At 40.3% G+C, this 18926-nt stretch overlaps 1 protein-coding gene across 50 annotated transcripts in view; it reads left to right on the top strand.

The window, feature by feature from the left end:
- The window catches only part of DOCK9 (dedicator of cytokinesis 9), a 281426-nt gene that overhangs the window by 134717 nt on the left and 127783 nt on the right, over positions 1-18926 (top strand). For all 50 annotated transcript variants that reach the window (XM_072760931.1, XM_072760929.1, XM_072760924.1 and 47 more), the window contains exon 3: positions 15270-15359. In XM_072760931.1, coding sequence (XP_072617032.1) covers positions 15270-15359 — 90 coding nt within the window. The remainder of the gene's footprint in view (positions 1-15269; positions 15360-18926) is intronic.

Below are 18926 nucleotides of genomic sequence, written 5' to 3'. Positions count from 1 at the left end.
CTTTAAGTGGTTGGAAATGTAGAAGTTTAGCCTAAGAGAGGAGCAGGGCTTATTGATCTGGGCTTACCCATAGAAATGCAAGTCAGCAGCCCAGAGACCAGGAGAATGGGGATGCCTTCAGGGGACTGGATCTTGGTGCCTTCCCTGAGGAAGGGAAACAGACTGAAGTAGGGAAAGAACCAGGATCTGCAGGATCCTAGAAGACAGGGGGAAGAGTTTGAAGAAGGTAGGCAGAAAGGGCAGTCTCATGCTCCTCCTGATGAGGTAGGGAGTTGATATCTAGGACATCTTTGCCAGTGAAGGTTTTTGTCCAGAGCTGATAAAGTGAGCAGGTGGGGTATAGGAGTTCATGTTAAATAGTAGCAGAGAGAAGGAATCATCATGGTTCCGAGTAAGAACAAAAGGTTTTATCAGGACTGGGAAAATGAGAATGAGCTAAGAAGAGAAGTCCAGGAATGGGGAAGACATGGAAGATGCCAGTGTTACAGGGATGTGGTTTGAAACAGGGCTCTTCACAGGGGCACCTGGGTGGCTCAATAAGCATATGACTCTTGGTTTCCACTTAGGTCATGATCTTCGTGTTATCAGATCGAGCCCTGCATCAGGCTTCACACTCAGGAGAGCTTGAGATTCTTTCCCTCTTCCTCCTTCTCTGCTCTTCCCCCCACCCTCCCACCCCTGCTCATGCTCTCATAAATAAATAAATAAATAAATAAATAAATAAATAAATAAATAAATAAATAAATAAATAAACAAACAAACAAACAAAAAATCTTAAACAGCGTTCTTGGGGATCTTGGGGGGATGGGTCTTATTGTAAATGTAACAGGAAAAGAAAGTGATTTAGGAACATTTGGTTGTTCTTTCCTTGATTGTCACATTTGTTTCTTAATTTGTTTAAAATCTTGTTCAGCTCAACAAACTTAAAGGAATATCAGTCTTGGAAACATGCCAATTCAGTATTATTTAAGTGAGGGTGAAAATGACTTGTGAAAAACAGCTTCTCTACCAGATTCTCTATCAGCAGCCACGGAAATATATTGAGGAACCATAATTAACTTTGATTTGTGCCATGCTTTCTGAATGAAAATGGCAGTCTTGTTTCGGATCAGAAGATGAGCTGGCATGATTGCTGCTGCTTCTCAGTGAGGTTCAGCTGATGTGCTGCTGTGGTGGGCATTCTGGTCTTCCTCTGTTACAGATCCCCACTCTCTGTTACAGGTAGAGCAGGTCCATTCATCCATCAATGGAGGTAGATATTATGCTCCATGGCATACAACACTAGGGGATGTGATGGACGTGTGTTCTGTGTTATACTGGTGGGGGCATTCATGCAGAATATGTGATGGTGTCCCAGGAGCTGGGTAATTTAGGAAACTGTGGTGCCTGCCCTAAAACCATTAGAATAAGATCTTATCAGATTGATTTCTGTGTTTACAAAGCACATTAGCTATTTTCCTCAACACAGCCTGGTAAGGGAAGTAGCCTTTTTTTCCTCTGAGGCAGATACTGTATTACATGATTTCTTACTAGAAATGCTTCACAATGCTGAGCAAAACTTACTATCAAGTAAGGAGTTGAGATTAACTATATAAATAGTTAGATGAAATAAGACACACACATGATATCACCGGCATAAATAATCTAAGATTAGATTCTCTTATATAAAGTGAATGATACTGGATAAATCTAGTAGTCCACCACTGTATGCATATATTCCCCATGTCAGGTCACATTCCCTTCCTCTCTTCCTTACTCAAATCATCTTTGCTTCATTAAAATAATGTTTGGCTCACATTGAAAATAGGTCAGAGGGAATGGGAATGTCCCACAATTGGTAGAAATGTTAAGCACAGACCATACTTGTAAGCATTGGGGGGTAGGAGGAGAATTTTATCTGTGTGATTAGTGTATTTGTCTTAGGTTATTTTTTATTTTTATTTTTTTTTAATTTTTAAAAGATTTTTATTTATTTGTCTTAGGTTATTAAACACAACTAACAAACACACATAGAGGAAGTTCTAAGCAAAGGTGTTATCCTAAGACCATGTAAGCATGTGGAGATTTATTTATACTGTATCTCTACTTTCATTGAATATCTATCTTTATTATAATTGTTTGTAACTATCAAACCATCTCAAGGTGGCAGATCAAGGGAGTAGAAGAGGAGACACAGTATGATTGCATGCAAAAACAAGAACAGATGTCCTTAAAGAGAAAATCTAGGTTTTGGCCTGAGAATTACCAGATGTCACTTAACATATTAGTAAGTTCAAAATCTCTGTGGTTTCTACAACCTGGAATGGTCCTGCTGTGTCCATTGCTCTACCTTTTTCCACCAGGGTTGCCTGGCTGAGCTAGATACTGCCAAGTGTGTCCTGCTCAGAGTGCACAGCAGCACCCTCAGTGTGCATATGAGATCCAGAGAGATCAGAGTAAGAAAGTTCAGCGATGTCCCCTGATGTCAGAAGTCCTGGAGTTAGGACTTCCCCATCTGCTTAGCATTTTATCTGCAAAGCGTAATCTCTGCTCCACTGTGTTTAAAATAAGACTCTGGATGGCATCCCAGGAGCTGAAGTGCTGAGGCCTCTGATGCTCTGATAAGACCAACGTGGTGGTGGTGGTGCTGGCAAATGCTTGGAGGGATTTGAGAGAAATCATCCTTGATGCATAAGTGAAAATTTACACCTGAGTCATAAGGAGAACATGAGGCAGTGAGCCTTCCTGAGAGGAAAGTTCACCAGTATCTTGGAATATGTAAATAATGACCATGTTTTAACATGAAGTGTATTCACTATGCGTTCACACAAAGATAAAAGGAGTTCACACAAAGATAGGATCTTTTTAAGCAACTAAAATCGTATTCTAAAGAAAGACATATGGAGCCATATACAGATAAGTAGAAGATGAAAGAAACTGTGCTTGCTTATACCTTCCCCAAGGTTATGTTACCAAATGGAACTTAAATCAATCAGAGGGATGGTGGGCCCTCTAGACACTAGGGGTAGTGGCAAGACCGAAGATTTAGTCATGGGACCTGAGGTTTAGCCCCTGGTCTCTCTGTTACTAACCTGGGTGTCAGGGTAAGTGATAAGCCTCCTTAAAACTCACTTTTCTTAATCTATAGTTCAAAGGTAACATTTGTCCTGAAATTTGGGTTTTCATAGATAGGTGAGAATTCAAAGAGTCACCACCATTCATGTATTCAGGAAAGCTCTTTGCACATCTGGCTGATATCTCTCACTTAGCAGGAAGGGAGCTGAGGGCCTGGGAAGCTCTCTAGGTAACATCAGTTCATTTTTGAGGATGGCAATGTTTAATTGCAAAGACATGTGATGTGGAACAAGTTGAGCCCCATACTCATGGGGAAACTGGATCTGCCGCTTGTCCCCCAAATGACCAGAAGCCACTCCTGGTTTTCTGGATATCACCCTCTTCCATTCTCTCGAGAAGTGGTACTTAAGAGTGAGTAAAAACAAGCTTCTTTGTCGTACCAAACCAAACTGAACACAAACGAAACAACATCTCTAAAAACTGAACTTATTTAACCAATGAGTCAGGTCATGAGGGTCCTGAACATTTAACTGATTTAGTTAGAGTTTACTCCATTAGGAAAGTTATGTAATGTATAATTTGGGGAGTTAGCAGAATGAAGTTTTTATGACTCTCAAAGGTCTACTGAAACTTATAAATGTATGTGACATTTTAGGAAACAGGACATTATGTGGTGACAGAAGCTACCTGATGGCTCACCATTTCTGAGACACTGTGTCATTTGGAACGCTGAGTGATCTTACAATTGAATAAAAGAATCCCCATTTTAAAATCTCAACTGCCCACTCACTCAACAAACATTTATGTTGTGCCAGATGTTCTGCTGGGTGTTAGAAAAGTAAAGGTGAGCGGCATAATCTGCAGGTCTCAAGTCTGGTAGGAGATGTGGGTGGTGGGAGCAGCTCTGCAGCCCAGTGGATGGCCTGGTGCTTGAGGGGGTCAGAAGTCCCCATGTGCTGGAGGGCTGAAGTAGGGCAGGTAAGACCAGAAAAGTCATCACAGCTGCTCAGCCAAGATCTTTGGTTCTGCTAAGAAGCCTGGACTCTATTCTGGTGGTAGTGAGGAGTTGTGGAAAGGACTGAGGTGAGGCCTCATGCTACTAGATGAGGATTTTAGAGAGATGACTGGCAGAGAACAGATAAGAGGGATGATAGAGGGGTGCCACACTGCATTGCATGCAAGAGCACCCTACATCAGCACATTGTCGTGAGGACGTCCAGCAAGGAAAGTCACTAACATCACACAGGGCAGCACTGTTGAGCTAAAGGCGAAGGACAGTGTGGGACGGGAGCCTAGGGAGCTTGCAGGGGCTAGTGAGGAGGAGCTGTGAGGTTCAGGTGGCCCCTAGCATGGCTTGGCCCTGGCAAGGTTTTAATGGATTCCTTGAGAGCTGTGTTTTGTTAAATCCCTCCAGAAACCTAAATGGAATTTCTTTAGACCCTCGTTCTGTCCCATGCCTTGTCCATTTTCTTCATTATTAGTGAATGAGACATTGAGAGTTCTCAGGAAACCGAAGACAGGATCTTCTGGTGTTAATAGAATGCTGTGGGTCTACCGCCAAGACATGATCCCTGCAATGAGATATAGGAAACACCCCATTTCCAGCCTGGCTGGGGACTGATTCCTCCCAAAGCAAGTCATCCGCTCTGAAACAAATGCATCTGCCAGACATTTGGAAAGGTTCCATTACCCTGGGCTCGATAAGTCACAGTTAAGTCCCCAGAGTTGTCTAGTAGTAATGTTTCACACACAGACAAATGCAACCGAGGCTGGTGTCCAGCATATGATATAAAAGGACCTCACTCTACAGACACATGAGGCTCCCTGCAGTTTGGCTCAAGCCTCGAGACAAAAGGAAGGAGGTATTGAGAGCTGCCTGTCCAACAGGGAGTAGTTGCAAATCCAGGATAACTTTAGAACATTGAAGTGGACTCTGTCCATTTGGCCCAGTTGAGCACGATATCAATTCAACCCAGGGCTCACTTGTTTAATAAAGGAGGTGGGCCAGGCTGAGGGATGCCAGCCTGAAGAGCCATCTTCCCTGGACCGCCTGGGCTTTGATTTCTGGTGACATCCACTTCCCTGTCCTCGCTGCGTGCTGGCCCCCTCCTACCACACCTCAAGGTTATCCTTCTCCTGGAAGATGAAAGTCGTGTTTGTCTGCAAATGCATCAAGCCCTCAGAGGTGTGAAGGCATAGTTCTATTAAGTGAATTCAACACAAAAATGAACAAGTACAGGATGTTTTGTATGGAATTACAGACAGGGAAGGGGCTGCCTGCTAAAGCAGAGAGAGTCCACATTTTTTGCCTCAGGGTAGAGGGGAGCTGACCAGGCCATGAGACCTGGTGGGCTTCTCTGTCCAGCAGGTCACCTATTAGAGTGAGTCTTGGGTCTTCTCTGTTCTCAGGCCATCGCAGGCCTCAGAGTCCACCTCAGAGGTAAGACCCCAGGCACCCAGCAAATTTCCCTCGCTCTTGACACTGCCAGCCACATGCCTAAGTGACCCAGTACCTCCTCTCCAAGACCTTCTTCACCTGCTGAAACTCAGTGTCTAAGCTGAGGCACTATGGCCTTGCCTCTCTTTAGAGTCTCTCTGCTTAGAACACTAGAGGAACTGTCTCTTCCGGTTGCAGGGCCTGTGTTTCCTTCTGGGCTGCCTGTGATGTTTGTTTTTCTGTCTGAGGGTGGACACTCCCAGTCCTGTGCTCCTTTGAATAGGAGAGATGAGGAGCCAGTCTGTGGCGGGTGCATGCAGCTGGCTCACGTTGCAGCCCACCCACTTCTCTGGGATCCTGTCTCTAGCTCATTGTTCATGTGGTCTCAGGGGATGGGTGGGCCTTTTGTTTCAGTGTCTTAATTAAAATCTTATAAAATAGAATATTTTGAACAGCAGTGGTAATGCATGCCTCCCACCAGGAATTAAAAGGGTTGGTTGTTTTGTTATAGTTTTAATGCTCATTCTAAAGTGATTAATAAAAAGCCCCATACCATATATGTTAAGAGGAATACAACAGTAAAGAAACAATGACACAAAAGCACGTTTCTGTTACCACTTATCCTATATTTATTTAAGCCTACAAAGTGACTCTTCCCTCCTGCAAATCCAAGGATTCATTTCATAAAACAACAAATGAGGTAGTCAATCTATACAGACCTAGTATATGGCTTATGTGTTTGGATGTTTTTTACTTTCTCTCAAAGCACCTCGTAACACTCAGTTAATAAGCCATGTGAGAGAGATAGGCTTAGAATTCCATGTTCACAGAAATGTGGAATTTTTAAATTACAAAGGAAGCCTGGAGATCCTTAGAAAACTCTCTTCAGACGTGGAAAGTTAAAACTTTCCCTCAAAATCACATAGCTAATTAGAGGCCACACTTAGATGAGAACTCAGGTTTCCTGGCTCTCAGTTCAAACCCCATTCCAATATTACTTCTCAGATTCTTCCATAGGAAGTTGAATTAAATTATTCACCTCACATTTCTTGTGGTTGGAAACATGAGCTTCTTGGTATCCCAGCTTTAGTGGGGTCAGGGTGGTGGGTTGGCTGGCTCTGATGGAGAGAAGACAGAGCCAGGTTTGGGTCCGGAATTCGTAGAGAGAGATTCCAAGTTGAAGAAGAAGACCAGGGCTATAGCAGGCCAGCTGTGAGTGATAAAGAAGAGGGTCAGGAAATGCCAGGAGACCCCAGGCTGGGCTCAGATGAGGAGACCTGCTGTACAGTATGTCTGTATGTCCCTTCAGGTGACCCATGGCCCTGCCGCCCTGGGCCAGCACCCTGGGCTGTGGCTTATAGCCACTGAAGTGACCCCGGTCTTTGGGGGTGGAGGTGGGGGTATCATTTCAGCCAAGAGAGAAAAAAGTGTTTGTTAAAATAGATTTTATTTATTTATTTATTCGTGGCAGACACAGAGACAGAGACATAGGTTCCCTGTGGGGGAACCTGATGTGAGACTTGATCCCAGCACGATCACGACCTGAGCCAATGGCAGACGCTCAACCACTGAGCCACCCAGGCATCCCAGAGAGAAAAAAAAGTTTTTTTTTTTTGTTTTTTTTTTAATTTTTTTTTATTTATTTATTTTATGATAGTTACAGAGAGAGAGAGAGAGAGAGAGGCAGAGACACAGGCAGAGGGAGAAGCAGGCTCCATGCACCGGGAGCCTGATGTGGGATTCGATCCAGGGTCTCCCGGATCGCGCCCTGGGCCAAAGGCGGGCGCCAAACCGCTGCGCCACCCAGGGATCCCCGAAAAAAAAGTTTTTAAAATAAAAGAGCATCTATCTGAAATTTGTCCTTCCAAATTAGACTGAAGATCGTTATAAGTTCTGCTGTTTCTGTTCAGGTCTGGGGGCAACTCTGAACTCCTTCAATTCATTACATTTAAAAACAAAAAAGTCGTCTACAGATTGACCTGGGCTTTCATGTGTCCTTGGATCATCTTCTGAGCCCTTTGGGTTGAGGACTTTATCCATTTCTCTTCCTGTAGCAGGTCTAAATTTTTCTTTTCAGTAACTCCTGACTTTTTTTTTGGACTTCCTTGTAAGACTCCATATTTGGCCAAGGTAATTAAGGATCTCAATGTCAGAGACTACCAGCATTTAACCTAAGTAACATAACTGACAAAAATAATTTAGACTATTACAGTAGCTAGAGGAGAGCTTTTATTTTTATGTTTTTTAAAAAGATTTTATTTATATATTAGAGCAGAGGGAGAAGGACAAGCAGACTGCACTGAGCGGGGAGTGTGGCATGGGCCTTGACATAGGGCTTGACATGGGGCTTGATCTCACGACCCTGAGATCATGACCTGAGCCAAAATCAAGAGTCAGATGCCCAATGGATTGAGCCACTCAGGTGCCCCTAGGGCTTTTATTTTTAAATTTTTGTGCTCTGTGATTTCTATCCAAATGGTTGTCAGGGATGTATTTATATTTGCAGATCTTATCACACTTCTTAGTGTGAAATGTTTCTCCCTTCCCTCTTGCAAGTGCAGAAAGTTGGAGAATGCTGCTGCTAAGCTTGCTTAGTAGAATGGAAATGAATTATTTCCAAACATAGTTAATGAGACTCATATTCTTTGTCCACATTTGATGTTGATATATATAAAGTGAACACAGACCCATTTTTTAGTAGGAATATAATTTTAACTGGTAGAAAACTATAAGAGAATACCACAACCATGAAAAAGAAAATTAAGTCCACTTTTGAGGAGGGCTTTAGTGTTCATGGAGTATAAATCTCCAGGTATTGATTGGGTCTCTGTTACAAGCCAGATAAATAAAACTGCAGAAATTTAATGTGAATCGATTTGGCAGACAGTAGACTATTACCCAAATATGACTTTTAATAAACAAAATCTAAGGAGAATTAAAATATAGCATTTACTCATGCTGTAGTCTTCAAGGGAAGACTTCACTTTTCATAATGTGCCAGAGAACTATTTGTAATAACAGGAAAAAACATTATATACAAGTAATGGATGATTCTGGTAGAGTCCTATTTCTATTCCATTGACTACTTCATTCATTCTTGAAACATTTATTGAGTACTTAGCACAGAGTTACAGATTGGAGGATATGTCTCCTGCTCTCAGAGGAATCTGTAGTCTGATAGGAGAAAGTGGGATATCTGCCTATGGAAAGTTTTGGAAAATGGAGTCAGGGATTGACGAGCTGCTATCAGACAGGGCCTCATGGGCCATGGTTTATAAGTCACCAAGGTCTAGGATCAGATCTTAGCTCTGCAAGTCCAGAAACTGAATTTGTTCAATGTGACCAGAGTTGTTTGGTCTCAGAGAACTGATATGTAGCAGACAGCCCACAAGAGAACAAACCAAATGTCATTTAATAATTAGCATTGAGAACTAGAATTAATAAGCAGATCAGAATACATTGATTGGCTGTGTCAGCTCTCTCTCTTTAGGAAAGTTTAAATGGGAATCACATTTTAAACAAGTGAATGGGTGAGGCTGGGCTCAGCAGTGAGTGGGAAGACCCTTGGGAACTGAGGACCTCAAGTGATGACTCCTCACTGGGGTCACGTGCAATGTTAATGGTGCACTAGTGACCCCAGCCAATGGATTCCAGCCTTTCCTTTTATTTTTTTATTTATTTATTTTTTTAAAAGATTTTATTATTATTATTTTTTTTATGGTAGTCACACACAGAGAGAGAGAGAGAAGCAGAGACATAGGCAGAGGGAGAAGCAGGCTCCATGCACCGGGAGCCTGACGTGGGATTCGATCCCGGGTCTCCAGGATCGCGCCCTGGGCCAAAGGCAGGCGCCAAACCACTGCGCCACCCAGGGATCCCCAGCCTTTCCTTTTAAATGGTGATAAAGACATTGACAAAATTGCTCTGCTCATGCAAGCCCTGTTCTTTTTCTTGGCTCCTTCTTTCCCTGGGTGAGTTAAGACCATTGATTAGGCTATAGGTTAGTGGGTTTTTTCATTCTTCAGTGTTTTTTAATTCAAGTTTAATTAGAGTTCTTGACAGTTTTTCCTTCAGCATAGGATATATTTGTAGTTTTAGGACTTACTGGGTCTCTTTTGTGTGTGCAAAGAGCTAATCTAATTTATTACGTCTTTATTTTGCTCTTTTAGCTACCAAGTTTCTACCCCTCGTGTACTGAATACAACTTGTACCCATCCCATACAATTTAGTTTAAGTGTCTTTGCCATGGTACACACCTTCTTGATGTCCTTTTCTCCCCCCTGTTGGATATAGACTCCCCTTTTCTTTCCTCTCATCAGCCTGTGCTTCTGCGCCTCTTTCTCTCATGCTTTTCTGTCGTATTCTTAGCACTCTAATAATTTATTTCCTCCTCTTCCTCTGTCATCAGACTCTAAGCTTTATAGGAACAGCAGGTACACTTTATTAAACTTGGTGTGTCCAGCTGCTAATTCTGTGTCTGGTGGTAGAAAGTAATAACTCAGTGAAGGCATGGATGGATAGATGGTTGAAATTATACTTATGCTGAGCCCTAAAATGATAGGTACAATGTTTTCAGGGAGGAGAAGCCATTGATATATACTCTTAAAAAGTCCAACGGACATTTTTATCCATTTTACTTGTCCATTTTTAGGACATTGACAAATGTTCTAGAAAAGGTGAATATGGAAACCAGATTGCAGCTTAGTGTGTTCCCTCAGTGCTTCTGTCCTAACTCTATATTGTGATTAGTATTTGAAAACATTTTCATGAAAACATCAGTATTCTTCAGTATGTTAATTAGGACATCTTCTTAATCTCTTAGAGTCTTATTACAGTTATTTATTGCTAAGTAACAAGCCACCCCAAAGCCTAGTAATTTAGGGTAATAATTTGTCATTTCTAAAAATCCTGAAATCTGATCAAGGCTCAACTGGGTTGTTCTGCTTTACTTGCTATCTGCAGGGTCTGGAATGATTCCTCACTTAATTGTGATGTCTCTACCAGTTTGACTAGGACCAACTGTGGGCTGTTGGGGCATCTTCCTATGTCTGGCCTCTCCATATGGCTAGTTTGGACTTACAGCATAATGGTATCAGGTAGTAGAACTTTTTATGTGGGGGTTGTCTTCCAAGAAGGAAGAGCAGAATTGCTAGTTTGCTAAGTTTGGAACTAGCAGAATACCACTTCCACCTCATTTGATTGGTCAAAGCCAGCCTAGATTCAAGGAGAGGGAAGTCATCCACCTTTTAGTGTGAGGAACAGCATGAATATATAGGGAAGGATAGCAGCCATCTACCTAAAAGAGATGATCTAAAACATCCGATTTTATATACAACAAGAAATAAATATAAAAATAACATTTAAGCTAGATATGTACTACAGAAGTATGTCTCACTTAAGTGAATGATTTTTAAGGAATGTACTAAGTTTATTTGGATGAAGTCTCTGGGAGAGCAAAGGGCTCTTGTCAGAAAACTAAACTTTGTCAAAATCAGAGCTGGGACCTGATCAGTAATGGATTCAAACCTAGTATTCTGCCACTGATGGGTACTAAATAAACACACAGATGATTGGTTTAATTATGCCCAGTGCTCTCTTTACTGTAAAAGATCAGGTCTCTCTTTAATGCTTAAAGTTGCCTTTTTTTTTTTTTTTTTTTTTTAAAGTAAGAGCATAATGGCACTCACTCTGATCTACAGGAGTCAAAAAGATCCATATCCTATTTCTCTCACCTTAGAGGAATTGGAAATGTGTCACATAATTAAAGTTTTTTGAGTTGATAATTCTACTGGGAAAATGTTGTAATAAATTTTCTCTTTTGACTAGTGCTGTGATGGGAAATGGGCTAGAAATGCCTCTAATCATCCCATTTCTTGACCCGAGCGTTTCCCCAACATTTTAAAAGTACAGTAATTAGTTTAAAAAATCTTGATCGACCGAAATATATCAAGATAAGAAAGGATGTAGAGTGAATCCTTCTTTGAACTATACACAGTTTCTTGAACAAGTCCCCCTTTTCTTATATTATTTCTGATTTTTAATAGTTTTGACAACCTCATAATGACTGTGTTATGTGGAAACTTTGTGAATAGATTATGTATCTTCAGTGCTTATTGTCACATATCTTTAGGGCATTTCATGGGAACAGGTGGGAAATAAGGGTCACCAGTTTTGAAGTTTGTAAAGAAACCAAGAGCAAAGGCTTACAAAGCCCTTTTGGAGGCTGAATGAATTAGTAATTTACCCATGAAGGACTTCAGTGGAGAATGGGGTTCCTTCATTCCCTTCCTTTAGAATAAGGGGACCTATTCTAAAAACAGGGCTTAAGATTACTTTCCAAGATAGACACGATGCAAAATGAGGAAAATAAGTGGAGGAGACACAACATTGAGAAAATAGGGGCAGGAAACTAAGTTAAACTATATATATAAAATATATGTCCTGAAGTTTTCTCCCAGCTAGAGAAGAGGGCTCACAGATTTGACCCAAAGCTTTCTCTAACCAGAGAACATCTGGGACAAATGCTGGGGGATGATAGTTTAGTTTAAGTAGCCACAAAGAGCTACTGCAGGGTAGATTCTCCTTGCAAAGAGTTTTCATATATGCTGTTTTTATAACTATGATCTGTTAATAGTATCCAAGGATTATAGTTCTTGGGAGAAAAAAATCTAGAACATTTCTCTCTGAAGCCTGAAGTCCAGTTTTCTCATGTTGACAAAATAGTACCTTCTAAACAACGTTAATTAGGGTGGATGTGCTACTGCCTGAAGTCATGAGGCATTTTATTATTTAAAATAAGGGGTAATTGGGCAGCCCAGGTGGCTCAGTGGTTTAGTGCCTGCCTTAGGCCTGGGGCATGATCCTGGAGACCCGGGATTGAGTCCCATATCAGACTCCCTGTGTGGAGCCTGCTTCTCCTCCCTCTGCCTGTGTCTCTGCCTCTCTCTATCTCTCTCTCTGTGTCTTTCATGAATGGACGAATAAAATCTTAAAAAATAAAATAAAATAAGCAGTAATCCTCTTGAAACGTGAGAACAGTTCTAATGTTTACAGGAGGGGTGGTAGCATTCTTAATTCATAGGTCTCTTCAACAGATACTGATTTGAGCACCTTTTACTTGTCTGGCTACCATGCTGTTAGGCATGGGGATGTGGCAGTGAACAAGAATGGACACTAAATGCAACTAAGAGATGAATGTGAAGTAGAAAAAAACACTCCTAAAACTTACATGGAATCACAAAAGACCCCAAGTAGCTGAAGAAATCCTGAGAAAGAACAAAGCCCAAGGCATCTCACGCCCTCTTTCAAGTTCTACTTATAAAGCTGTAGTCATCAAAATAATATGGTACCAGCATAAAAACAGACATGTAGGCCAATGAAACAGAATCAAGAGCCCAAAATGAACCCAAGCATACAGTCAACTAATATTTGACAGGGAAACCAAGAATACTCAATGGAGAAGAGACAATAAATGATACTGGGATAATTGGCTGTTCCCATGTAAAAGAATGAAACTGGACCCATGTGTTACACTACTCAACAAAAATGAACTCAAAATGGATTAAAGACTTATACATAGACCTGACATCATGAAACTCTTAGAAGAAACATTGGAATAAAGCTTCTTAGCATGGGCCTTGGTAATGATTTTTTTTTTTGGGGTATGAAACCTTAAACACAAGTAACAAAATAAAAAACACCTGTAAAAAAAAAAAAAAAAAAACACCTGTGACCACAGCAAACACAAAAGCTTATTCACAGCAAAAGAAACCATCAATAAGGGATGCCTGGGTGGCTCAGTGGTTGAACGTCTGCCTTCGGCTCAGGGTGTGATCCCAGAGTCCTGGGATTGAGTCCTGCATTGGGCTCCCCGCAGGAAGCCTACTTTTCTCTCTGCCTATGTCTCTGCCTCTCTGTATCATAGATAGATAGATAGATAGATAGATAGATAGATAGATAGATAGATAGGTAGGTAGATACCATCAATAAAATGAAGAGATAAATGGAAAAAACATTTGCAAACCATATATCCAGGGGTTAATATCCAAAATATATGTAGAAATCATACAACTCAATAACAAAAAAACAAAACAAAACAAAACAAATAACCCAAGTTGAAAAGGACAAAGGACTTGAACAGACATTTTTCTGAAGAAGGTGTGCAAAAAGCCAACAAGTACTTGAAAAGATGTTCAACATCACTAATCATTAGGGAAATGCAGATACAATCACAGTGAGATATTGCCTCATGTCTGCTAGAATAGCTGTTATCCAAAAGATAAAAGATAACAAAAATAAATAAAACTATTGGTAAAACATGTTAAAAAAAAAAGAAGACAAGAGATCAGATGCTGGCATGGATGTAGAGAAAAGAGAACTCTTGTGCATTGTTGGCAGAGTTGTAATTTAGAGCAGCTACTATGGAAAACAGTATGAAGAATTCTCAAAAAAATTAAAAGTAGAACCAGCTTATGATCCAGTAATCCCACTTCTGGGAATATATCCAAAGGAAATGAAAGTTTTAACTCAAAAAGATATCTACTGTTTATAGCAGCATTATTTATAGTAGCCAAGACATAGAAACAACTTAAGTGTCCACTGATAGGTAAATAGATAAAGAAGTTGTGGTATGTATCTGCAATGGAATAATATTAAGCCATAAAAAATGAGGGGATCCTACCATTTGTAACAATATGATGGACCTTGCAGGCATTTTGCTAAGTGAAATAAGTCAGACAGAGAAAGGCAAATACTGTGTGATCTCACTTATTTGTAGAATAAAACAAGACAAAAGTCATAGAAAAAAAGATCAGACTTGTGGTTACCAGAGGGTGGAGGGTAGGGGGAGGAAGAATTGGAGGAAGGTGGTGAAAAGATCCAAAGTAAGAGATCCAGGTAAGAGATTAATAAGTACAAGGGACGTGATGTACATGGCGACTACCATAAATATGGCTGAATAATATATGGGAAAGCTCTTAAGAGAGTAAATCCTAAGACTTCTCATCACAAGGAGAAGGGTTTTTTCTCTTTCTCTTTTCTTTTTATTGTATTCATGTGAGAAAATGGATGTTAGCTGAACCTATCATGATCCTCATTTTGCAATAGATGTAAAGCAAACCATTGTGCTGTATGCCTTAAACGTACATCGTGCTGTATGTCAATTATTTCTCAATAAAACTAAAAAAGAAGACATAGATGTTTTGATGGTTATTGCATACCAGTGTGAACCTACTTAATGCCACTGAACTATACACTTAAATGTGGTTAAACTGGGGTGCCTGGCTGGCTTAGTCAGTGGAGTTCAAGACTCTTGTCTCAGTGTCATGAGTTTGACCTCATGTTGGGTATAGAGTTTACTTAAAAAGATCTTTTAAAAAAAAGGTTAAAATGGTAAATTTTATGGTATGTCTGTATTACTCTAGAAAAAGGCCATTAAGACAAGTAAAAGGCAATGTAGTGGGACTAGATCAAGCACTTGGGGTTGCAGAGTGTTAGGGATTCTGAAAGTGGCCTCTACCCTGCCTGGGGAGGGGGGGGGGGGGAGCAGAGGGCTCCCTGGGCCCCTGACCCAGAAAGAAGCAGAAGCCATTGCCGCACACACACGGCTTTCAACTTTCTGATACCCAAAGGGATCTGTTGTGTGTGACCCAAGGAGGAAGAAGTGCAGGGCTGGCAGAAACCGAAGTGACTGTGTCCGAGTGGGGCCCTGCTGCACCCCAAGGGTGGCGCCTTTCCATCTTCCAGTAACTAAACCCTCTGCCTGCACTTTCCCCCACAGACGGCCACTCTGAGACGACAGGGTCGGTATATGTGCTCCACTGTTCCTGCAGACGCGGAAGAGGAAGCACAGAGCTTATTTGTTACAGAGGTAATGTGCTTTTTCTACATTAATTCACATGTTATTTTAAAGCTACTTTTTGCTAACACTCTCCCCCCTTTAATTTCAATGGTATTTTCAAGGAAGTGTCAGAGATGTAGTTACATTTTTATAATGGAAGTTAAAATAGAATAGTCTAGAGTTTTCAGAGTCTGAAACTTGGACAGAAATGTCAACAGTGGTCATTTCTGATGACTGTTTAAAACATGAATTCTACAGAACTTACCTCATAGTCATAGAATAAGGGGTAACTCTTATGAACTCACTGGAAATCTTTGGCAGAGGCTATTATTGAGATTATTTTCAATTAGAAGCTTAGCATACACATTTAAGCATTCATTTACTTTAAATGTTTATATTTGTGACTTATTTTCAAGACTAGTTCAATATTCATGAAGTGCCAGGTGATAATGAACAGAGTCTGACTATCTCCGGTCAATGTATGATTATTATCACTCTTGTTTGAACATATAAGTAATTATTATCTTGTTAAAGAGGAAAGAGAAATTACTGAATTTAGACTGCTTTTAACCCCCTTAGGGTTTATGTTTCTTTTTCTAGGTGCTTTTAGATACGATAAACTAATTAGGTCTTTTAATTTTGTTTCTTGAAGTGCTCCTTCATTTAAAAATAATGGATTTTTATCTTTGTTTTTCTAGCTGAGTTTTAGGTGATACATATGCCCATCAATAAGTTTGCCCACCACAAGGAAGTTATGTTTTTAAAAGTGAAGACCAATTAAAATAATAAGATCATAATAACAATATTTAGTTTCCACTGAGATTTTTAAAAAATTAAATATATATTTAAAATTGCAGAAGTATCATCTCTCATCCTTCTGAAAAGAACTTCTTGTTTTACTTTCTTTGCTGCTATATTAGTAGAATTAATTCTAGGCAAATAGAGTCAGATATGTTTATATAGTCTTAAGTGTTTATTTTAAAGCAGGATGTAAACAAACTGTGAGTGACCCACAGGCAATGTCTGGCCCACAGCCTGTTTTTGTCAATAAAGTTTTATTTCACCTTGTAACTCAGAGTTGAGTGTTTACAGCAGAGACCATGTGACCCTCAATGCTGAAAATACTATCTGGCCTTTTTTTTCTTTTAAGATTTTATTTATTTATTCATGAGAGACACACAGAGAGAGGCAGAGACACAGGCAAAAGGAGTAGCAGGCTCCATGCAAGGAGCCCAATGCAGGACTCGATCCCAGGACTCCAGGATCATACCCTGAGCCAAAGGCAGATGCTCAACCACTGAGCCACCCAGGCGTCTCCCACTATCTTCCCTTTAGCAGAAAGAGTCTTGTTGCCCTCCTATTTTACAGCATGGAGCATCTTACTGGTTACTGATTCAGTTCTCCCAATTTCTCAAAAAACATGATTTTTGAGGGACGACTCTCCATTTAGTTCTTCAGTCACTACAGGCTGAGCAAGAGCAGCTTCATGCTATGCTGCTGGAGCCAGTAGAACTCAGGCCTCTTGGGACCCTGCCACTAGGGTGGAGTGCAGCAGCACTTCCTCTCCATCCTCTGGTCCAGCCGAGAATGACCTAATGGCTTTCTTTTTAAAACAACTTCAAAAACCTTTCAGTATTAACTTCAAAATATTATTGAATTTCATGAGTTTGGAAGGTCAGTCATGAAATCAGCCAGTTGGATTCCTGTCTTTCTAGAGTTACAGTTCTCTGGATGCTGATTTCTGATGTAAACCCTCATCTCCTAGACTTTCTACATTCCCGGAGGGGTGGGGGTTGCTTGCCTTATCCTGTACTTCAGCCTCAGAATTTGGCTGGTGCCTGCCATGTGCACTGTCAACAAGGGCATGTTAAATGAATGACTCTCTGGCTACCTAACCTGCTTAACTGTGTTTCTTATAATTTAAAATAAACATGATAATTATCTTTCTTACCCATTGTACCTAAGATATTAAAAATCTGGGCACTTAGGTCTTCCATTCATACATGCACTGGTTGTATACAAGTGTGTGCTTATTTATTTGCTTTTTAACTGTGCAGGTGCATGTCATACTTCAGAGTAGGTTTAATGTCCTGCCAGAGACTTTGGTGGTATGACTTTAGTTGCCATGCTTGCTCAAAAAGCTAAACAGAGAATAGGAGTGTGTGCACAAGAATGTGTCATACCTAGTCAAACCTGACTTGACTGTGCTAATAGATCTAGAGAAAGCAGTTGGGAAAACCCAAGCCTTCAGATAATTCTGAAATCACTCTTGGTTTGGAATGTAACTTTGAGTGTGGATGTCAGATGTTCTCAATGGTGGAAAAGCTTTAAAAGTATTTTTTTGAAAAGCATTTACAAGAATAAAATAGTACTTAAAAAATTAAAAACATTTGTAACCACATGGCAAAGAGATTGAAGTTTTCAACCCTCCCATCCAATTCTGTTCTTACCCCTTCTCTGCTTTCAGAATGGTAATATAAAAATCTTACACTACCTGCCCTTCACAACCGTACCTGTAGAATGCTTAGCATAGAGTCTGGCAGGAGAAAAGGACTTGGTATTGTTGATGTAGTTATTTTCATGACTTTGGTGTGAGGGGGAGTTTGTTTCAGAAGGCCTTTGGGCATAAGCTATGAAAGATTAAAGAAGGTTGTTCATCTAAATGATGAACTGAAGTAAGCAGAATACAGACTTTGATTATGATGTTGATTATAGCCAGGGTTAAGTCAATGAGATAAGTCAAAAGTACATTTAACTAACTACCTTTTTTTTTTTTAACTACTTCTTCATTTAGTCATTTCACTTATTCATTCAATTTTTTTTCCATACTCAAGTTTACATATGTGTAGCCAAGAGCTGACTATTACAGAAATCAATTTAGCTGGTGGTAACTTAATCAAACACTTCCCCTATTGATTTTGACTCATTCATATTTAAAGTTCTAGTGGATATGGCCTTATAGTTTTTAGAGTCTACACACTATTCAGTGGATCATCCTGGATAGATGAGTGAAAGACACCATGCTGGTCTGTTGAATCCGTTGGGTATGAGGGAATTTAATGCAATATAGGGGACATAGAAACTTACTATTTCCCCCCAAGAGTTTCTTCTAGCTAGTGTAGGATTTAAATTGATATGAGACACATTAACAGGAGGAATAAAACCCCAAGGTTTTATTATGTGCACATGGAGGTCCAATAATGAAACTGAGACTCCAAGACATGACCAAGGCAGGCAGTTTTTATACATTTTAGGCAAAAAGACAATAAATTTGTGAGGATTTGACAGGATAAAGAAGACAGGCATTTGGGAGCTTTAACTAGTAAGGAATTCTAAGCAGAATTTAGGCTGAGGTAGTAGATTAGGAAAAAGATGTTTATTTTTGTAGGTTTCTCAACTATAAAGTCCCTACCTCTGGTGATAACGGTTTTTTAATTTCTTAGTATAGGAGAGTAATTTTCATATAGGAGATTTGTTTCTGACTCTCAGGGGGGATAGAAGAGAGTCTCAGTGTCCTTGAGTGGTTTGATTCCCAAGTAGCTTCAGTTGAAAACAAGCAATATGTTGTTGTACATTTTGGCACGGCCTGCCCTGTGC

The sequence above is a fragment of the Vulpes vulpes genome, chromosome 6 (genome assembly GCF_048418805.1).
Source record: "Vulpes vulpes isolate BD-2025 chromosome 6, VulVul3, whole genome shotgun sequence".
Taxonomy (NCBI): Eukaryota; Metazoa; Chordata; class Mammalia; order Carnivora; family Canidae; genus Vulpes; species Vulpes vulpes.
The sequence above is the reverse complement of the archived record's forward strand: the minus strand, read 5'-3'. Positions and strand labels throughout refer to the sequence as shown.